Here is a 23,420-nt window from a genome sequence, read left to right as displayed (position 1 = left end):
AGAGAAATCTATCTGGCTTCATGAGTTCTGGAATTCTCTGCTTCCGAAAGGATGTGCGTTGGAAAAATTTCCTTCGACTTGATGCAGCAAAATATGCTGGGACATTGAAGTGCAAGTCTGCATCTTTTTGGCTGCTGTGCATATTCATGTTTATGTATATCCATAGAGAAATACACCAAGTATGCAGTTTTGTTACTGGTCTAAGGATCAGTTTGTTATGCTTCCATGCCTACTTCTAATAAGGCAAAGTTGGTAGCTGCCCTTCTAATGTGCATTCTTCAATCTTCATCAATAGATATACCATGCATTCAAGATAACAGAATGTATTAACTGTTTTAGACAGTGTAAAGTCTGATCACGGACAAATTCACTACACTTTGTCTCATAGCAAGGAGAACATGGAAAGATTAGGGAAAAGATGATCCATATGTTATTGAAGATTATGTTCTAACTGGGAAACTTGTGAAAAATCAGTAGCTAGAGGTATAACTTCACAAACTGAAATGGCCAGTCCTGAGGGAAAAAAACCTGGACAGGCTTCCTTCACACTCCCATCCCAGCAAAATTGTCAGTTATTCATTAATTAATTTAGCTTTATGTTCTATGTAGAATTTCACTCTAGAAGCAATACAAACCTTTGGTAGTTACTGGAAGCTTCACTGCAAATCATTACCTCTTTCCTGCGTTGACAACTGCAATATAATGTTACCTGCAACACAACAGTTGTAATTAATAACAATGAATGTAAAAATCAATCATTTTAAGTGTTAAGCTAGATTTCAGTCATTCTATTTCCCCATATTTGAAACACTAAAGGTCTGATTACATAGTAATGGACTCAAGTAACGTAATCATTTTACTCAACTTAGTTTATGAAAGTTCATTACACTAAATTATACTGCTGAAAAAAAAAGTCCCAGGATTTGCACATGCTTCAGGTGACCTTGAAAAAAGGTTGCAGTAAGTATGCAATACAGTGATACTCCAATAATCTGCTATACAACTAATTATTAATCCCTATGGATCATAATCTAGTTCAAAAGGGTGGTGTTTTCCATGCTCCCTTTCCACTCAAGTTTCTGCACTCCTTTTAAACTTTACTTTCATCTTTGGTTCTGAATGAAAATGCAACAGATGTCACTGACCTGTGTGAACAATGGTGTGCCTTTGAAAACATACCAAATCTTCCCAACCAGAAGCTCTGGATAAACAATCTGCTGAGAATGCTAGAACTGTGGCATTCAAGACCAGCAATCCAGAATCGAACAAGTCCAGGTACAAACAACGGGAGGCCGTCAAAAGACCATAACACATAGGAGCAGAACTAGGCATTCAGGCCATTGAGTCTATTCATCATGGCTGATTTAATATTCCTTTCAACATCATTCTTCTACCTTCTCCCCATAACCTTTGGCATCCTGGATAATCAACAACCTATTGACCTCTGCTTTAATAGACCCAAAGATGGCCTCCACAGCCACATGTGGCAATGAATTCCACAGATTCACCACCCTCTGGTTAAATAAATTCCTCCTCATCTCTGTTCTAAAACGACATCCCTCTATCTAGGCTTTTCAATATTCAATAGGTTTCAATGCGATCCTCTTTCATTCTTCTAAACTTTACCACACACCTAAAGCCATCAAATACTCCTCATATGTTAACCCTTTCATTCCTAGGATCATTCTGGTGAACCTCCTCTGAACCCTTTCCAATGCCAGCATATGATTTCTTTGATAAGGGGCCCAAGACTGCTCACAATACTTCCAAGTGCAGTCTGCCCAGTGCTTTATAAAGCCTCAACATTACATCATGCTTTTATATTCTAGTCCTCTTAAAATGAATGCTGACATTGCATTTGTCTTCCTTACTACTGACTTCACCTGCAAGTTAACCTTTAGGAAATCCTACACGAGGACTCCCAAGTCACTTTGCACTTTAAATTTCTGAATTTTCTCCCCACTTAGAAAACAGCCTACACCTTTATTCCTTCTAGAAAAGAACATGGCCATACACTTACCTACACTATATTCCATCTGCCTCTTATTTGCCCGTTCTCCTATTATATCTGAGTACTTCTGCAGACTCGCTGCTTCCTCAACACTACCTGCCCCTCCAACCATCTTTGTAATGTCTGCAATCTTGGCCACAAAGCCATTATTTCCATCATCCAAATAACTGACATCTAGTGTGAAAAGAAGTGGTCCCAACATTGACCCCGTGGAAAACCATTAGTCACTGGCAGCCAACTGCAAAAGGCCCCACACTTTGCCTCCTGCCAGTCAGCTAATCCTCTATCCATGCTAGTATCATTCCTGTAATACCATCGGCTCCTATCTTGTTTAACAGGCTCATGTGCAGCGTCTTGCCAAAGACCATCATAAGAGCAAAAGGGCAATTCTGAGGGAACCTAGAGACAAATGGATACATGACAGCTGTGGCACCATTGGCACGCCACTACTTTCTATAAGGTGGAACTATAAGTACAAATGGCAGTGATGCTTTTCTCTCTAACGAGTTCAATGCTGTCTTAGCACGCTTTAAAAAGGAGAAAAACACTACTCCTGTGCAAAAACCCCGCAGTGTCTGGCGACCCTGTGATCTCTGTCTGAGACTGATATTTAAGTATCCTTTAGGAGGGTGAACACTCAAGACGTTAGACCCCAACAGTGTATCTGCCTTACCAGAGCAAGATCAGCTGCCTCAATGACAATTACCCACTATCAGAATGAAGTGCTTCAAGAGGCTGATTATGACTCGAATTAACTCCTGTCTGATCAATGACCAGGATATGCTTCAATTTGCCTACCACGACAAGTCTACAGCAGTTGTAACCTCATAAGGTTTTGGAGCACCAAGACTACCACAAGGCATACATCCAACAACTGTTATCGATTACATCTCAGCATTCCCCACCATCATTTGCTCAGCACTAATAATCAAGCCTCAAAACCTGGGCTTCTATACTTCCTCCTACAACTAGATAGATAGATATAGATACTTTATTCATCCCCATGGGGAAATTCAACATTTTTTCCAATGTCCCATACACTTATTGTAGCAAAACTAATTACAAACAATACTTAACTCAGTATAAATATGATATGCATCTAAAATCACCCTCTCAAAAAGCATTAATAAATAGCTTTTAAAAAGTTCTTAAATAGTTTACTAAAATACATTGAATGGTAACTTAAGCTCAGTCCTAACCCCGGCACTTTAACATATCCTACCCCCTGGCGGTTGAATTGTAAAACCTAATGGCATTGGGGAGTATTGACCTCTTCATCCTGTCTGAGGAGCATTGCATCGATAGCAACCTGCCGCTGAAGCTGCTTCTCTGTCTCTGGATGGTGCTATGCAGAGGATGTTCAGACTCTTGAACTCCTATTGAGAGATCAATCAATCTCCTCCTCGCTGACTATCAAGGATGCATGCTTAGCCTGTTACCGCACTCTTCTGATATAATAGCAGATAACACTAAAATACTGAGTTATACATATAGTAGGATATTAATAGAAGTAATATCTAATAGACTGGAAAATCTGGCAGTTAGGCACCAAATTCCCAGGTGTGCCAGCCTAGAAACAGGCTCTTCAGCATAGGGTATCTATGCCAACCATCAAGCCAATCTATGCTAATCCCAATTACCAGCATTTACTCCATGTCCCTCTATGCTTTATTCAAGGATCTGTCCAGATGCCTCTTAAATGTTGTTGCTGGTCCTGCTTCCACCATCTCCTTTGACAAATTCCAGTTACCAACTAATCTGTGAGACAAATTTATGCTTCAGATTTCTTTAAACTTCCTCTCTTTCACTTTAAAACTTTTCCCTCTAGTTTTAGAATCTTACACCCTCCGCTCCCCCACCACATACTTGGAGATGTTGAGCGAGACCTAACCTGCCTTGCAGAGATGCGAAGAGGTTCTGCTTGCCTCCTGACTGAAATCTCTCTCTGACAGGTATGAAAAGTTGTTTAATCAGTTACATATTCAGTCGTTCAATGACCGGTTTATGTACGTTAGCTGCCCCACTTGCACAACAGAAGAGATCGTACTTCAAAATTTAACTCTCTGCCTTCAAGATTCCTTACAATCTCACCAGTTATTGTTCAAATACAACTTAATTTTTAAAAGACATGTTTTTAAACAGTGACTGTGCAGTGCGACTGTACCTCTGCATGACATGGCACCTTCGGACATGGTGAACTTGGGTGGCATGGAGATGAGCACGGGTGATTACAATCAGGTCGTGGAATGGTACATGGCTGTTTACATTCCTCCTCAGCACCACAGTCACCTTTATGACAGATCTTCTTACATTTGTGCATTCCACAAGGCAAGAGTTTGTTACATGCAAGCCCACAGGAAATGCCAGAAAGGTGGCAAGGAATGTTGTTCCGCATCTGGAAATTAAATACTGTATTAAATCCATGTACCTTGAAATCCACAGATACAACACCTGCTCCATCATACACATACAAGTTCCAAACTCTCAATTTCATCAAATGAGCCCTTGGTGAACCTTTTATTTAGATTAAGAAATTAACATAGTTAGCAATGAATAGAATAGTGAGATTTATAGCTATAAACTGTAAGTTATGGTTTTAAGTAAATCATAGCCACAAGATACAGGCAAATTATACCTGCAATAAAAATAGCAAATCTGAAATCAATGGGCATCAAGGAGAAAAGGAAGATTGTTTTGATTGATGGAGTTATCACTGCACAAGTTTCTCTGGACTATGTCCTGAGCGTAACTGTCTTCAGTTGCTTCATCAATGACCTTCCTTCCTTCACAAGGTCAGGAATGGAAATACATACTGATGATTATATAATGTTCATTTCAGTTTGCAGCTTCTCAGTAAATGACTGGAGTCATGCCTGCATGCAACAAGCCTAGACATCATTCAGTCATGGGTTCAAAAATGGAAAGTAATATTTATGCTACACAGGGTGTCAAATAATGACCATCTCCAAAAAAAGATTCCAAACACTAGCCTTGATGTTCAATTACTGTGTCCCCTCTATCAATGTCCCAAGACCTTAGGACGAAGACAATTCAGTACCAAAAAACTTGTCAGAATTTGCTCTGTATTTCTTCCCTAACTCTTAAAATTTCTCAAGTTCATTGACTCTTCTGAATTCATTTACATTTATTTCTGGAACATCACTTGTATCCTCTGCAGTGAAGACTGATGTAAAATACTTGATGATGTAAGCTGCCTATTCCTTATTTTCCAATATTAATTCATCAAACTTCCATTCTACAGGACCAATAGACATTTAAATCTCTTTAAACCTATCAATGGAAACTTTCACTTTTGAATTTCTGGTCATCTTTATGCCATGCTCATTTAGTATACCACATATCAGCCTGAGATCTTTTTGCATTGTGATGTTGGAGACAAACTATCAACCAACATCTTTTATAAACCTTCCCATTCCCTCGGTTATGTTGACTATACCTCTTCCTACCACATCTCCTGTAAAAATGCAATTCCCTTTCTCAGTTCCCGTGCCTCCACCACATCTGTTCCCAGGATGCAGCTTTCCTTCCCAGGACATCAGAAATGTTTTCCTTCTTCAAAGAACAGGGTTTCCCTCCTTCCACTATTGAGAGTGTTCTCACCCACATAATCCTCCATTTCCTTTGCATCTGAGCTCACCCCATCCTCCCGCCACCTAATGGTGATAGAGTTCCTCTTGTCCTTACCTACCACCTCATGAACCTCTGCATCCAACACAATCCTGCACAACTTCCACCACCTCCAAAGCAATCCTTTACCCCCCCGCCTTCGCCTTCCGCAAAGATCCTGCCTCCAAGATTCCCTTGTCCATTCATTCTCCCCACTAATCCCTCCTGGCACTTATCCCTGTAAGCATCCAAAGTGTTACACCTGCCTATTCACTTCTTCCCCTGCCTTCATTTAGGGCCCCAAGTAGGTGAGGCAACATTTCATCTGTGCATCTGCTGGGGTCATCTATTGTGACCAGTGCTCTCAGTGCAGCCTCCTTTCCATTGGTGAGACTCACCTTAAATTGGGGGAACCGCTTCACTGTGCACCTCCGGAGCGAAAAACTATGTCAAAAGTGGAACTTCCTAGTGGTCAAACATTTTCATTCCGATTCCCATTCCAACATGTCGGTCCATTGCCTCCTCTTGTGCTAAGATGAAGCCAGTGTCAGGGTGGGGGAGCATTACTTTACATTTTATCTGGGTAGGCTCAAATCTGATGGCATGAATATCGATTTCTCCTGGTTAAAAAAATCCCTCCCACTCCATTCTTCTATACCCCACTCTCACCCCTTACCTCTTCTTACCTGCCTATCACTTTCCCAGGGTCCCCTCTTCCTCCCCCTTCTCCTGTGGTCTACCCTCCTCTCTGATTCCTCTTCCCCAGCCGTTCCTACCCACCTAGCTTCACCTATCATAAACATAGAAAACCTACAGCAAATAAAGGCCCTTCGGCCCACAAAGCTGTGATGAACATGTCCCTACCTTAGAAATTACTAGATTTACCTATAGCCCTCTATTCTCTTTCCCCGCCCCCATCTTTTTATTCTGGCATCTTCTCTCTTCCTTTTCAGTCCTGAAGAAGAGTCTCAGCCCAAAATGTCACCTGTTTATTTATTTCCATAGATGCTGCCTGACCCGAGTTCCTCCAGCATTGTGTGTATGTGTTGCTCCAGCTTCCAGCACCTGCAGGATCTCGTGATATTCATCAATGCTTTAGCATGAATCTAGGAGAAATATACTACTGTGTCTGCAGATGACACAAAAATAGCTGGTGATATGGCTTCTTCCTATTTCCTTTCCAGTCCTGATGAATGGTCTCAGCCCAAAACATTGACTGTTTATTCATTTCCATAGATGCTGCCTGACTTATTGAGTTCCTCCAGCATTTTTTGTGTGTTGCTCTGGTGATGATGTGGATAGTGAGGAAAGCCAAGGTTGTAAAAGGATACAGATGTTAGGTAGAGCAATGGCAGGAAAATATCACCCTACTGTGTGCAAATTGGTGCATTCTGGTAAGATAAAGAGCTTTAGGATATGTACAGTAATTTGTAGGACACTAAGGAAGGTTGATGAACAGATGAACATTTGTTCCCTGAAAATGGCAATACAGGCAGCTATGCAGAAGTGAAGAATGCATATGGTGTGCTCCAATGGATGGCCAACAGGATCCCACCACCAAGCACATCTTTCCCTCCCCTCTGCTTTCTGCAGGGATCGCTCCCTCCTTGTCCATTCGTCCCTGCCCACTGATCTCCATCCTGGCACTTGTCCTTCCAAGTGGAACAAGTGCTACACCTCTTCTCTCACTACCATTCGAGGGCCCAACAAGTGAGGCGACATTTCACCCGCGAGTCTGTTGAGGTCATCAACAGTATCCAGTGCTCCTGGTGTGGCCTCCTGTATATCGGTGAGACCTGATGTACGTTAGGAGACCATTTTGCTGAGCATCCACCAGGAAAAGCAGGATCTCACAGTGGGTACCCTTTTTAATTCTACTTCCCATTCCGACAGTCAGTCCGTGGCCTCTTCTACTACTGCGACAAAGCCACACTCAGGTTAGAGAAGCAACATCTTATATTCCATCTAGGCAGCCTCCAACCTGATGGCACGAACGTCAATTTCTTGAACTTCTGGTAATGGCACCCCCTTCACCATTCCCATTTCCCTCTCTCACCTCATCTCCTTACCTGCCCATCAACTCCCTTTGGTGCACCTCCCTCTTCCCTTTCTTCCACAGCCTTCTGTCCTCTCCTATCAGATTCCCCCTTCTCCAGCCCTTTATCTCTTTCACCAATCGACTTTCCCAGTTCTTCACTTCTCCTGATTTCACCTATCACCTACTATCTTGTAATTCCTCCTTTCCTCCCCCACCTTCCTATTCTTTTTTTCTCCAGTCCCAATGAAGGGTCAGCCCGAAATGTCAACTGTTTACTTTTCCATAGATACTGCCAGGCCTGCTGAGTTCCACAGCATTATTGTGTGTTGCTTGGATTTCTAGCATCTGCAGATTTTCTGTTGTTTGTGAATCAATATTATAACGACATTTAGATAGGCACTTGAATAGGCAAGGCTTAGAAGGATATGGAGATTTACAAAGATGGTTATGGTGGGCTGAAGGACCCATTTTTTATGGTGTGACCCTATGACTCTGACTTCTGGACCCACAAAACACAAGAAAATATATGCCGTTTATGCAACTCGTTTTAATAATTTACTTGCTGAAATTTAGTGAACCCTGTGGGGTTTAATCCAATTAAAGCGGAACTCGTCTCTTTGAGCTAAAGACAATTAACTCCACTAACCTTCTTGATTATTCTTTTTTATTTCCCTCCATTAGGATTTAATGACATACACTTGGACATGTATATCGAAATATTTTGACTTTAGTTCTTCTACAGGAAGTAGATAGCATCATACTTCTACATATTTAATTTCATTTGTCTAAATTTTCCCCAATCACTTAAGTTGTTCTAATCCTTTCTAGGCTGTTACCCAGTTTACACAATTTACCGCATCCCACTTGTTGCCATATACATTACTCTTTAATGTAGATCACTAATGTATGTTGTGATGAAACACTTAGGCCTTGGTTGAGATCCAAGGGGAATACAACTTGTCACAATCTGCCACTAAGAGTTGGTTCCTTTCATCCTTTACCTCTGTTTACTTCTTTCCAAACCAATTATCAACCCGTGGCACCAGATGGTCATTACACTAACCAGTTGCCTGTCCTTTTAATTCTACCTACAATAATCACTTTTACAAAACTTCAATATCCTTGGAGACATTCTGTATAATAGTGGTCACCAACCTTTTTAAGCCCAAGATCCCCTACTTCGGCCTTAGTAAAAGGCAAGATCGACCCCACATCAATTAGTTACATGCATGCGCACCGGGGCAGAAAAGACCGGAAGTAAAACCCCACAACCTGGAAGTAGAAATAATGCATAAACACTAGGGGTACCCACCCTTTTTTTGCACCGTGGACCGGTTTAATATTGACAATATTCTTGCGGACTGGCCAACGGGGGGGGGTTAAACACGATGGGAATACAGCGATACTCGAAGCAGGTTCCTTATGTCCAGTCTATTCTGCAATTTAGTTTACGTGGCTCTCGGCACTTAGCTTCTGTCCCATGCGGCTCATGTTTTTTCCGCTGAAAAAATTCAACTGGTTTGTCTTTAAGTGCAGGGTGCTTGGACTAAGGGTGCCGAAGCAGTTTTGAGGGCTTCATTGCCTCATTAGACAGCCTCCAGGACTAAGCTCCAGCCTCCTGCCCGCCGCCAGACACCTTGGCCAGATGCGGTTGGTCGTGGGTCAGGTGAGAGGACAAGGTCAGGGCTGGAGGTCCCCGTGCCAGGGCAGTCACAGTCCGGAGAGAGCGACCGACCGAGCAAGGAGTGCAACAGGCCACCCGCCCACCCCCCTTGTAGGATCTATCGGCTGACAAAAGTTTGTTTCAGTAGATCGTTGTCTGCGAATACTTTAACACCGGATTCCGCACGAACATTCGGTGTGGTAAACAGGTTTAGAGGCAGCGCTTCATGCCAGTAGCAATGGCACTTCCCGCCGGTTACCCGAGGCCAACCAGTGATCCCGGGCACGAGGGTGTCACTGCGTTTAGGCGACTGATGACCTCACGTGCATTCAAGTTCAATAGTGGGCGTGACAGGGAATGAGGAAAGGTGCAGCTGACTCCTATCGTTTCCTCGTGGCCCGGAGGTTGGGGACCACTGAAGTACACTGTGTAATGCGGGGGAGCTACACGCATGCACATTGGGCAGAAAGAATGGAACTAAAACCCCGCAACCCGGAAACAATCTCTCAACAGTATTTGTGTATTTATTTCTCTTTTTTTTTCCCTCGGGATCTACTGGGAAAGTCTCAAAGATTGACCAGTCAATCACAATCGAGGGGTTGGCGACCACTACTGTATAAATTCAAACTATAAGCAGGACCTCAGCAGGAGGAACTCAGCAGGTCAAACAGCATTTGGGGAGTCAATAAGTGCAAGTTGACAATTTCTGTTGAGACTGCATCAGGACTGAGAGGGAAGATTGCAAGAATAAGGCTGTATGAGTGCAGGTGGGATCAAGCCTGGTAAGTGATAGGTGGAACCAGATGAGGAGGGGTTGATGGGCCAATGAAGCCAGGCTGGTGGGGTGGGGTGGGGGGGGGGGGGGGAGGTGGAAGAGCTGGGTTCAACAGAGGATGGTAGGTGATGCTGCCTCATTTATTCTTCCAGCATCTGGAGTATCTTTCATCTTTAGAAATTCAAGCTATGTCCAGCACATTAGTGGCATTCTTAAACAAATTAATAAAATTAGTTATGATTTATCACAAATTTAAGATAAAATTAAAAAGAAAGCCGAACTAACACAGCAGAGCAGATAGTAGCTATTGAGAGAGAAAGTTAATATTTCAAGCTGATGATCTTTCAAACTTAAATATGAACTCTTTTTCTCTCTATAGATACTATCTGAACTATTGAGTATTTCCAGCAATTTATGTTTCATTTAAGATTTCCAGCCTCCACAGTTAATTTTTTTTGGCTTCTGAACAAATTCAGACCAAATTGCTTAAGAAAAGATGTGCTGGTATTGGAGAGGATCCAAAGGAGGTTTACCAGAATGATCCCAGGAATGAAAGGATTAACATGTGAGATGCATTTTTAATGGCTCTGGGCCTGTACTTGCTGGAGTTTGGAAGAACAGGGCGGGGGGGGGGGGGGGGTGCGTGTGCGTGTGTGCGTGCGATCTCATTGAAACCTACCAAATTTTGAAAGGCCTTGATAGAGTGGACAAGAAGAGGATGTTTTCCAATCATAGAAGTCTTGGAGCAAAAGGTACAACTTCAAAATACAAGAGGAGAACAGAGATGAGAGGATGATGTATCAGTGGAATTCACCGTCAGAGACAACTGGGGAGATCAAGTCATTGGGTATATTTAAAGTAGAAGTTGATAGGTTCTTGTTTGTAAGGGTATCAAAGGTTACAGGGAAAACAGCAGTAGAATGGAATTGAGAAGGAAAATAAATCAGCCATTTTCAAATGGTGGAGGACCCAATGGTCTGATTTGCCCAATTCTGCTCCTGTCTTATAATCTCTTATCTGCACATTCTAGTCACTCTTTCTCCCATGGCAGAAACCATAATTCCATTCAATATCATTGAATTGATAGGACCTGTTTCTCAGTTTCGTAAATCATGGAATAATATTTGTAATTTTCTATGTAATACGTACAAATTCTGAATCGTGAGCACAGCCAGGAGTCCACTATGAATATCAAGCACTCAGTTATACTAAACCCATGTTTTACTCTTCCCATAAATACCTTAAGATCCTCAAGATTCTACCCCTCATCTATACACGGAGCAATTTACAGTTGCCAGTTAATTCCTCAAGTCACAATCCTTTGGGGCATGGAAGGAAGTCAGAGCACAGACATAGTCACAGGGAGAATACGCAGACTTGACACAGACAATACTAGAGGTCAGAAAAAAACCCTGGATCTTTGTAACCCTTGAGTTAGTACCACCAAGGTTTCAGTTTGATTTTTCTTGTACAAGACCACTTTTCGAAATAACTTTTTTCGTTATACTTCAATCTATTAGTTTTCCAGTTTTCTTTACATCCATGTAAAGGTCATTGCTACCATCAGGGAAGAGGCAAGGGACACAGTCGACAAATTAGAAATAGCTTCTTGCCCTCTGCCATCATATACTTACTGTAATTTACGTTATTATGTATTGCAATGAATTACTGCCACGTAACAAGAAATTTCACGACATAGGTCAATGATATTCAACATGACTGATTCCGAAGTTACCAGGCACTAACTGTTGAGCAGGAGTCACCAAAGCTACAGTCACACAAGAAATGGGTATTCAGCAGTTTTCTTCCTAATGCCTGGTATGTCTTGAAGTTTCAAATCTTATAACAAGTCATGTTTTCTTAAGATGCACTTACCTCATGTTTCCCCATACACCATTTTTGAGTGAGATAGGTACAAGGTGGACATTTCTCTTCACTGTGGCAATTGTGGAACACTGCCAAATGCAAAAAGGAAACATACATGTAGGAGTCTGAAGTGTTTTGCACTGTAAAAGACATTTCACAATCTAAATTAAAAGAATGTGAATTTACTACAGTAAACTAAGCTTGCAACTGTAGAAAAAAATCATGAAAATATGACAACATTTAATTTACAAGATTCTAAGATGTAGGAGCAGAATTAGGCTATCGAGTCATTTAGACCATTCAATTATGGTTGATTTATTTTTTTCCAACACCATTCTCTGTCTTCCACCTATAACTCTTAACTTACATACCCATCTAGAAACTGTCAATCCCTGCTTGAAATACACCCATGTAGCCTTCTCCTAGAAGCAGGCTGCGTACATCTGTAACTGCTCCCACTTGCTTGTTGGCCAGATGACATATTTCGCAGTGTATCCCCCACAGTGCTGAGTTTTATCTTTCAGAGACATTCCTTTACCCTCCTGCTGCATTTGCAACCTTCTTTTGTTTCCTTTTCAGTCCTGACAAAGGTTTCTTGACCTGAAAAATTAACTCTTTCTTTCCCACAGATGTGGCCTGATCTACAGAGAATTTCCAGCATTGTCTGTTTTTATTTCAGATTTCCAACATCTGACATTTTTTTTTGACTTTCACCTACTTAGGACTTAACTCCATCAGATAATAAATGTCTTCTGCACCTACATCAACACTTGTTCATAACTTAATTTTACTGTTCCACATAGTTTCTCATCTTCCCCCCAATCCTCTGTAGCATTCTTATTAAGGGTGAGTCTAACCTTATCAATTACAACCTCAGCTTTTTAAGATACTATGTGCTGCCACCCAATTCTGGTGTTAAACTTTCCCTGCTTAAATCACTTCAACTTGATTTCTGATCTTCAGTAAAATAAACATGAATTTGAATGCTGTTTCTGACCACTGTTCTGAGAAAATAACTATAATCTTCATTAACTTTTCAGTCTTTAGCCACATCAATGGATTTATCCTCCAACATTTGTTCTTTACGCTGCTCTCTTTTGGGTTAAGAATTAACTGCCCAAATACACCAGCATTTCTACAATCTCCCAATAAATCAGAAATTAGTATGATTTAGCAATGATTTGCAAAAAAACTCGCCATTCCTCCAAGCTGTTTTTCACAGGCTCATCATCCACTGTATTAAGGATACTGCATTTAACCATATAACAATTACAGCACGGAAACAGGCCATCTCGGCCCTTCTAGTCCGTGCCGAATGCTCACTCTCACCTAGTCCCACTGGGCCGCACTCAGCCCATAACCCTCCATTCCTTTCCTGTCCATATACCTATCCAATTTTACTTTAAATGACAATACCAAACCTGCCTCTACCACTTCTACTGGAAGCTCGTACAACACAGCTACCACTCTCTGAGTAAAGAAATTCCCCCTCGTGTTACCCTTAAACTTTTGCCCCTTAACTCTCAACTCATGTCCTCTTGTTTGAATCTCCCCTACTCTCAATGGAAAAAGCCTATCCACGTCAACTCTATCTATCCTCCTCATAATTTTAAATACCTTTATCAAGTCCCCCCTCAATCTTCTACACTCCAAAGAATAAAGACCTAACTTGTTCAACCTTTCTCTGCAACTTAGGTGCTGAAACCCAGGTAACATTCTAGTAAATCTTCTCTGTACTCTCTCTATTTTGTTGACATCTTTCCTATAATTCGGTGACCAGAACTGTACACAGTACTCCAAATTCGGCCTTACCAATGCCTTGTACAATTTTAACATTGCATCTCAACTCCTATACTCAATGCTTTGATTTGTAAAGGCCAGCATACCAAAAGCTTTCTTCACCACCCTATCCACATGAGATTCCACCTTCAGGGAACTATGCACCATTATTCCTAGATCACTCTGTTCTACTGCATTCTTCAATGCCCTACCATTTACCATGTATGTCTTATTTGGATTATTCCTAGCAAAATGTAGCACCTCACATTTACTAGCATTAAACTCCATCTGCCATCTTCCAGCCCACTCTTCTAATTGGCCTAAGTCTCTCTGCAAGCTTTGAAAACCTACTTCATTATCCACACCACCACCTACCTTAGTATCATCTGCATACTTACTAATCCAATTTACCACCCCATCATCCAGATCATTAATGTATATGACAAACAACATTGGATCCAGTACAGATCCCTGAAGCACACCACTAGTCACTGGCCTCCAACCTGACAAACAGTTATCCACCACTACTCTCTGGCATCTCCCATCCAGCCACTGCTGAATCCATTTTATTACTTCAATATTAATACCTAACGATTGAGCCTTCCTAACTAAGCTACCGTGCGGAACCTTGTCAAAGGCCTTACTGAAGTCCATATAGACAACATCCACTGCTTTACCCTTGTCAACTTTCCTCGTAACCTCTTCAAAAAATTCAGTAAGCTTTGTCAAACATGACCTTCCACGCACAAATCCATGCTGACTATTCCTAATCAGACCCTGTCTATCCAGATAATTATATATACCATCTCTAAGAATACTTTCCATTAACTTACCCACCACTGACGTCAAACTGACAGGCTTATAATTGCTAGGTGTCTTTATTTTCCTTGGAATGAACATAACGTGCTTTTCAATGGAACCCCACAACATACCAAGCACAAACTTGAACTCTGATCTCCGTCATCCCTTGGTAAGTCCTGATTGTTAACCTCCCTGCCTCAGTGTTCCTCATTTATAAACTTTTTCACGATTCTGCACTACCTTGTCAAATCTCATGTTCCTGCCTCTACCCTCTCAATTCATGCTTATTTTACATTCACAATGTTCCTTATACCTTTATATATTTTTCAATTGTACATTGTGCTAACTGTTACATTAACAATAACATAATGTTAGTAACTTAATGGACAGCTTGAAGTTATTCTTCCTTACCAGGATGATCACAGTCGTGCTCTCTGGTGCAGGGGTTTTTACACTCAGGAGGTCTGGTGCCACATGGCACTGGAGGATAGATTACTGATGCTCCACAATGACATGTCAGTTCATCAAAACCTAAATAGAAAATATTCAAGTAACTGTGGAAGAGGTAACTGACAAAAGCTTTCAATGTCAAAAGATGGAAACATACACAGTTTAGACATAAAAGAGTAACATGTCTAATGAAAATGAGAGCTGGGTAAGGAAATAAAAGAACTGCCAACAGATTTTTAAAATCTGAGCAACTTGCAGTAGGATTTCCTACCAGCAGAGACAGCATGAAACTATTTAACTTTTAACTACTGAGTTACTCATCCACTTGCTCCTGCAATGGGAAGTTACAGAACAGCTTGGCGGGCGGGGGGGGGGGGGGGGGGGGGGGGGGAGAGAGTCATGTGGATATTCCAGGTGAGTGGCATGCAGTGGATTTTGAAAGCATCTTACCAAGATACTCTAGGTACAGTGGATTACAGTTAATTAGCCCATTGGTTAATTTAGGGAGCTGCTTATTTGGGATAAATAAAGAACAAACACTGATCAAGAAAATATCCAGGACCCCTTTTACCTGGGATGATGTGCCACTTAATTGGGACAGGAGACTGTTGAACAGTTTCTAACTAGCATAGGTCAAGTGCATTTGTGAGGCTGTTAAGACACTATACAGTGCTTAAAGCAGACAGTTTTAAAAACAGCGTCAGTTGTGTGCTTGTATTAAGTTATCCATTTGGGTCAACTAACACATAATTTTCCTTTTTATTTGACTTTAAAAATTAAGACTTCTGTCAAGATGTCACAAAAAGATCTGATGTTAGCCAAAAAAAACTACCCTAGATGTTTGCGCTGATTTTGCTAATTTACAGTTAATCAAAAGGACAAGGCAGCATACACTGGCTGAATTATTCCGTCAATAACTATTATGAACTAATACAGTTTTATAGTACTGTAAATATTCTAATTTGTTCTGTATTTCATTTCAAATACATGATTCATTATTCAATTAAACAGTAGCTTGACATTTTTATATCTTTTTAACTATTTCTATGAAACGTCAGCTAATTGGACAGCAGCTTAAATGGGCCAAAATGAATTGGTCCTGATTTGTCCCAACTAACCAGAGTCCACTATAGTATTCCTGGTCACAAAAAATAATTTTGTAGAATTTCCCCGAAGACATTAATAGGCTTATCAAGCAAATAGTAAAGCAAACAGTATTTTGGACTTCATTACAAAATCACTTGAGAGTGGTTATGTCTTGGACTAATTTATGTAGAGTCCAGGTGAGACGACATCTGGATTACTGGTTTGGTCTGGTTTCTCCACATAAGGATCTACTTGTGATGAATAGAGTACAGTGAAGTTCACCGGATTGATTCCTAAAATGGCAGGTTTGTAGTACAAAGAGAGACCATACAGCCTTAAGTTTAAAAGAATAGAGGTGAACTCATTATAATACGACACACATTTCTATATTTAACAGTGTGGAGGTAAAGCTGATAGCTCACTTGGTTGGATCTCTGGAATCTGATGTTACAGTCTCAAAATAAGGAATCAATTATCCAGGGAAAGAAATTTCTTTTGCTAGTGATTGTAAAGTCTAATGAATCCTCTACTTAGGAGACTAGGAGGTCACTCAATAACATAGGTCAATAGACTTAGATATCAGGGAATCATGTATAGTGGGGCTAAGATCAAGGAGTGGTCCAAGGAACAAAGAGTCTACAACCCATTATACACGTTATGTTTTCTTATACAAGGCTTCATTTCAGCTGTAGACTTCAGTTTATTCTAAGCATTAGCTTACTTATTTAGTATTATAACTAACCTGAAAAATAGTTGGCCTTGTTTACTGTTAAGAATATTAAGACTTCTACCTCATCAGACAAAGCAACCCAAGGAATATGCTTCTTGATTGATAAACAGTCTTAATTTTACAGTGCAATAGTTTTAAGAACTTACTGAGCAAACAGCAAGTAATTACAAAGATCACAAAATCTTCTGAAGAATTCAGACATTTGTTTTGCAAATTGTGAAAATCTGGTCCCAGTGATCTCAAAGCAATTTGATACCTAAAGCAGGCAGATACTGCAATGATGCAGTTACTTACTCGGGATAGGCATCGGATTTCTTTGCAGTGCAAGGTCAACCTAAATATTAACCTAATATTATTATATGGCTCATGAATGCCAAAGGTCGTAATGAAACAATCATTTATGACATGCTACATACTACTTTGCCAGCAATTCTGACAGTTTCCACGATGACAAGGTTCTTCACACTTATGCTGTCCACAGTTAAGCTTGCGCCCACAAAGAAGAAGGCACTTGTGTTCGGTGTCCTTGGAAAAAATGAGAATGAAATGAATTATATTACAAATGGTACCACAATTTCTAAACTATTCCAAATACAGAATCTGAAGAATTCAAAGTGATTCGATGGAAACATGCAGGTGTGTTTTAATATTCTTTGAAGTAGAAAGAGAACAAAATGTAGGAAGCATTGTAGAGATCTAAGAACAGTAAAGGTAGGCAGAGTGAAATAAGTTCTGATAAACTAGTCCAGGAAGAATGAAGGGCACATTTAGTAAAGGTAATTGTATGGTGGGGAACCAGTGGGGTTTCCATGTGCCTCTTTGCCATAAGAGGCAAACTGTTCTAAATTAAAATGTTGCCTTAAATATTTAATTATCAGTCAGTGAGTCTTCCACACATAATTCACAATTCTATTTTAGGAATCATGTAGTATTTTACCATTGTGACAAATAAAATCATGGAGCAATGCAAAATATGTTAGATGCAGCAGTGAGTAGGCAGTATTTGGTGGTCATATCATACTCCTGAGTTGAAAACCACACAAAAAGTCTTTCACATTTTTCTTTATGTACTGTGGAATAAATGAGTCGCCACAGCTTGCCATGCTGTTAATTCTGAATACTGGTCGAATAGCTCCATTAACATCTGCAATTATGACTGTAATTTTGTCCTATTATAATGGGCAAAGGTTCTGACAATTTAATAAATCACATTTACTGCCCTTTGATTAAAACTGAAAGATGTCCATATATATTTTCGTAAGTTTATTCATCACAATGCAATATTTGTCACTACATTTTGCTTCCGTATTAAACAAATAAAACAAGCAATAATGACATCTCCCAGAAGTAGTTCATTCTACTTACTACACAGCAAATCTCATTGCACTTATGGCGGCCACAAGAACGTTTCTTATTGCAGCGCTTGTCACACAAGAACAGCAGATCTATTAGACAAGAGAATTTATTCTCAAACATAGGGAGGAGATGGTTTAAAAGTGGATGACAGACTTAGATCTACACAATGGATAATATCTTTCCAGTAATACAATTACACATAGCCAGTATAACAGTAACAAAACATATGCAATAATGTCCAAAAATACCATGTTTTGTAGAGATTAATAGCACGACCTTTGCTTAAAGAGAACCAATCCTTTCTTACATCTCTGCAAATATGTATAGTTTTGTAATTTAAACAAAACAGAAAATTTTAAATATCTCATTGTTATGCAAGATTTCATGAGTGTTTTTGCTATGGATAATTAAAAAAACAACTGTTTCAAGGATGTGCCATTATAGTAACAGACTGATCAACTTTTCAAAAGTTCAATTAACGCCACAAATCAGAGCAGTACATCTAGAATGCACTTCAGAAAGGCATTAGCTTTCCATCTTGGATTCTCATGGCAATAACAGCAATTGCAGTTTTCTGTTGACTACAGTGTCATCAGCTACAAAACTGGTTGGCATGGATGCACCTCTAAACTTCAGTAATATTAAAAAGCAATCCCTCAATAACTAACAGATTACATATCATAATAGAAATGCCATGTGTGATGATGGTGTGACTGTAATTTATGTTCCTTTCCATTAGTATACTTTGGAGCTAGGTGACAGCAGTTGTGGACTGGAAAAGGTTAAAAAGTAAATACATCACAGATTCATATTTAACTGCAGTGCATGGAAGTTTGGAGTACCCTCTTTCAGTTCTCATTAAATACTTAATATTGACTGGATGATGTGAGCAAAACTTTCAAAATCAGTTCTTGTGCTATAAGAAAACTTCAGCGGTATGGATTGAATGGGACAAAAGTAATTCAATCACTATGAACACTTTAAGTGAACAATTTCATGGTGGTTCTGGAGAATACTTGCCTCATCTGAAAGTTGGAGTCAAAGTCATGGAGATCTACAGCATGGATACAGACCTGTTGGCTCACTGAATCTGCACCGACTATCAGTCAACTATTTACACTAATTTTCCAATCTCCCCATATTCTCATCAACTCCCCCTATATCCTTATCTACTCCCCAAGACCAATTATCCCATCAACTCGCATACCTCTGGAATGGGGGAGAAAACCTGAGGATCCATTGGAATCCCTCAGGGAGAAATGCCACAAGGTCAGGGCTGAAACTGGGTCTCTGGTACCATGAGGCAACAACTATAGTAGCTACATTCCTAAGCCACTTATAGTATATATGGGTTTGAGGAAGAGCAACTTAAAATATATAAATGTTGATTCATCTTAAACAAAATGAAGTTTCGAAGATGTATTTGTCAAAATGAAAAATAAACATGGAAGAGAGAATAGCTATTGACATCCTAGTACTTACCTTCCTTAGTGATACTGGCACAAGGAACATCCTATGGAGAAGATGACCAATCATTACACAAGCTGAAGTCTTAAAGGTGACTCAAAATTATTTTTGATTAAACTAAACAGGCCAACTGCCAGATCATAAGCAACTAACATTAAGTTTCTTTGACTGAAACCTTAAACCGAATCCAGAACTTAACAGCAAATTTTTTTACTATAATGGTCAGTAATTTCTTTAACTGGTGGCAATTTAATGCTTTCAGGTTTGGAATATGTACTATCTGACATCTAATATATGCTGCTAATTACAATAATTTTGTGACATGTTACAGCTCAGTTTGAATCTTCACAGATGTCCTGTAGGTCATCCATCGTAATTATAAAAACAGTATGTAAATTTAAGTCAATGCCAGAAGTTCATTAGTGCTGATAATGACAAAAATAAATTGGACTTGATATTTTACAAATCTATTTTTTCCACTTACCTTCTTCTTAAATCCACACCGACAACTAATTGTTGAAGTTCCATTACATGATCCACATTCACCTTCATGGCATAGATTGCTACAAGTATGAATGTAATCTAAATTTCAAAAAAAAACAATATTGATTCTGAACTCGTAGTTTCATTTTCTACTCTAGCAGTTACATAATCACTTGAATAACAAAGAAAGGAATCTATTAAACAGACCACTGAAGGAAGTGGTAGCTGTGAAAATATATTCAGGGTAAAAAAAAATGGATGATGGATGCTTTCTGATCTCCCAAAGTGAACCTTTGTACAAAGATGCACATGGCTGATGCACTGTATTGGAATTAAAAAGAAAATTAATCTCAGAGGTCAGTCAACAAGCCATATAGCTGTTTGTCTAGAAGCAGACCATCCAATTACATAATTTTGTAGAGTTACTTATTTGCCAATATGCCACAATTACATTCACCAAAAAAGGTGTTGGTGCAAGACTCTTAATGGAATGCATCAGTTTCCAATTTGATCACATTTACTTTGGTGACCACTTCTAAAGAGCATTTGAAATATCTTGCTGTGGCAGATTGCTTCCCTTTGGAAGTCCACATGTGGCTGTCCCATTTTTCTTACGCTCTGGCATCCAAAAAAAAAATAGCTGGCTTGTTTAAATATTATACGGTAATAGTTTCTACATCAGATTCCAAACCCCAAATGTGATTAAAACATTTGGAAACTAAATCATTCAATGTTCGGCAACAGATTATGTACAAATGTTTGTACTATCACTGACACTCCATAGCTTTTAACTATTTCCAGACTATTTTGATAGATTATGACAACATTTATTATAATACAATTTCCACTGAACATACCACTACCAAATGCTATGAAGTACAGCAGTACCTTATAGATAAAGAAAGAAAAAGTTAATTGTTCAGGTTAATGATCTTACACTAAGGGTAATTAGTTTGAAACACTACTTTTGCTTTTCTCTTAATAGTAGGTGCCTGATAAGGCCAAATAAGGCTTTTAAGAATCTTATAGACAATAGACAGTAGGTGCAGGAGTGGGCCATTCGGCCCTTCTAGCCAGCACCGCCATTCAATGTGATCATGGCTGATCATACACAATCAGTACCCCATTCCTGTATCCCCCCATATCCCTTGACCTTGCTATCTATAAGAGCTCTATCTAACTCTCTCTTGAAAGCATCCAGAGACTTGGCCTCCACTGCCTTCTGGGGCAGAGCATTCCACATATCCACCACTCTCTGGGTGAAAAAGTTTTACCTGCATCACTGTTCTAAATGGCCTGCCCCTTATTCTTAAACTGTGGCCTCTAGTTCTGGACTCACCCATCAGTGGGAACATGCTTCCTGCCTCCAGCGTGTCCAATCCCTTAATAATCTTATATGTTTCAATCAGATCCCCTCTCATCCTTCTAAATTCCAGTGTATACAAGCCCAGTCGCTCCAATCTTTCAACCTATGACAGTCCCGCCATTCCGGGAATTAACCTTGTGAACCTACGCTGCACTCCCTCAATAGCAAGAACGTCCTTCCTCAAATTTGGAGACCAAAACTGCACACAATACTCCAGGTGGGGTCTCACCAGGGCCCTGTACATCTGTAGAAGGACCTCTTTACTCCTATACTCAATTCCTCTTGTTATAAAGGCCAGCATGCCATTAGCTTTCTTCACTGCCTGCTGTACCTGCATGCTTGCTTTCATTGACTGATGTACTTATTCTCATCTTATCATTAAATCTTATTACATTTATGAATAAGGGCAGGGCAATTTTAGATGGAATTGTACTCTAAGATTTGGCACTTCATGTACTGGTGATAGCAGTCATTTATTTTACACTAATAAGACCATGAGACATTGGAGCAGAATTAGGCCATTTGGCACATCGAGTCTGCTCTGCCATTCAATCATGACTGATCCTTTCTTCTCTTCCTCAGCCCCACTCTCTGGTCTTCTCCTCGTAACCTTCTATGCCATGTTCTATCTAGAATGTATCAAGCTCTGCCTTAAATACACTCAACGACCTGGCCTCCACAGCTGCTTGTGGTAACAAATTCCACAAATTTACCACCTTCTGGTTAAAGAAATTTCTCCCCATCTGTGTTTTAAATGGATGCTCCTCCATCCTGAGGCTATGCCCTCTTGTCCAAGACTCCTCCATGGGAAACATCCTTTCCACATCTACTCTGTCTAGGCTTTTCAACATTCAAAAGGTTTCAATGACATCCTCCCTGATCCTTCTAAATTCCAGCAAGTACAGACCTAGAGCTATCAAACATTCCTTGTATGGTAAACCCTTCATTCCTGGAATCTTCCTTGTGAACCTCCTCTGAACCCTCTCCAATGCAAGCACATTTTCTTCTCAGGTGAGGAGCCCAAAACTGTTCACAATACTCAAGGTGAGGTCTCATCACTACCTTGTAAAGCCTCAGCATCACATCCCTGCTCTTGTATTCCAGAGCTCTTCAAATGAATGTGAATATTGCATTTGCCTTCCTCACCATTGACTCTACTTGCAAGTTAACCTTCAGGGTGTTCTGCACAAGGACTCCTAGGTCCCTCTGGATCTCAGATTCCTGGATTTCCTGCACATTTATTTCTACTACAAACATGCATTTTCCAACATTGTATTTCATTTGCCACTTTCTTGCCTACCTGTTTCCACAACACTTCCAATCAAGAACCTACACCCAATGAGCTGGCCTCCACAGCTGCATGTGGCAACAAATTACACAAATTCATCACCCTCTGGCTAATGAAATTTCTCCGCATTTGTTTTGAAAGAGCACCCCTCTATCCTGAGGCTGTGCCCCCTTGTCCTAGACTCTCCCACCATGGGAAACATTCTTTCCATATCTACTCTGTCTAGGCCTTTCAACAGCCTTATGAATTCCAGCGAGTACAGACACAGAGCTATCAAACGTTCCTCGTATGATAACCCTTTCATTTCTGAAATCATACTTGTGAACCTCCTCCAGACCCTCTCCAATGCCAGCACACATCTTCTAAGACGTGGGGCCCAAAACTATTCATAATACTCAAGGTGAGGCCTCACCAGTGCCTTATAAAGTTTCAGCATCACATCCTTGCTCTTGTATTCTAGACCTCTTAAAATGAATGCTAACATGGCATTTGCCTTCCTCACCAACTCAACCTGCAAGTTAACTAGGGTGTTCTGCACAAGGACTCCTAAGTCCCTCTGGATCTCAGATTCCTGGATTTTCTCTCCATTTGGAAAACAGTCCGCACATTTATCTCTACTATCAAAGTGCATGAC

General features: G+C 40.2%; 1 protein-coding gene across 1 annotated transcript in view; it reads right to left on the bottom strand.

The window, feature by feature from the left end:
- The window catches only part of nfx1 (nuclear transcription factor, X-box binding 1), a 75,546-nt gene that overhangs the window by 18,437 nt on the left and 33,689 nt on the right, over positions 1–23,420 (bottom strand). Inside the window, exons 10-17 of the mRNA XM_073054238.1 lie at positions 20,134–20,231; positions 19,665–19,695; positions 18,192–18,271; positions 17,243–17,351; positions 14,972–15,091; positions 11,990–12,069; positions 4,176–4,406; positions 636–709 (exon numbers count right to left, since the gene is read on the bottom strand). Of these exons, the coding sequence (XP_072910339.1) occupies positions 636–709; positions 4,176–4,406; positions 11,990–12,069; positions 14,972–15,091; positions 17,243–17,351; positions 18,192–18,271; positions 19,665–19,695; positions 20,134–20,231 (823 nt within the window). The remainder of the gene's footprint in view (positions 1–635; positions 710–4,175; positions 4,407–11,989; positions 12,070–14,971; positions 15,092–17,242; positions 17,352–18,191; positions 18,272–19,664; positions 19,696–20,133; positions 20,232–23,420) is intronic.

Source organism: Hemitrygon akajei, chromosome 8 (assembly GCF_048418815.1).
Source record: "Hemitrygon akajei chromosome 8, sHemAka1.3, whole genome shotgun sequence".
Classification (NCBI taxonomy): Eukaryota; Metazoa; Chordata; class Chondrichthyes; order Myliobatiformes; family Dasyatidae; genus Hemitrygon; species Hemitrygon akajei.
The sequence above is the reverse complement of the archived record's forward strand: the minus strand, read 5'-3'. Positions and strand labels throughout refer to the sequence as shown.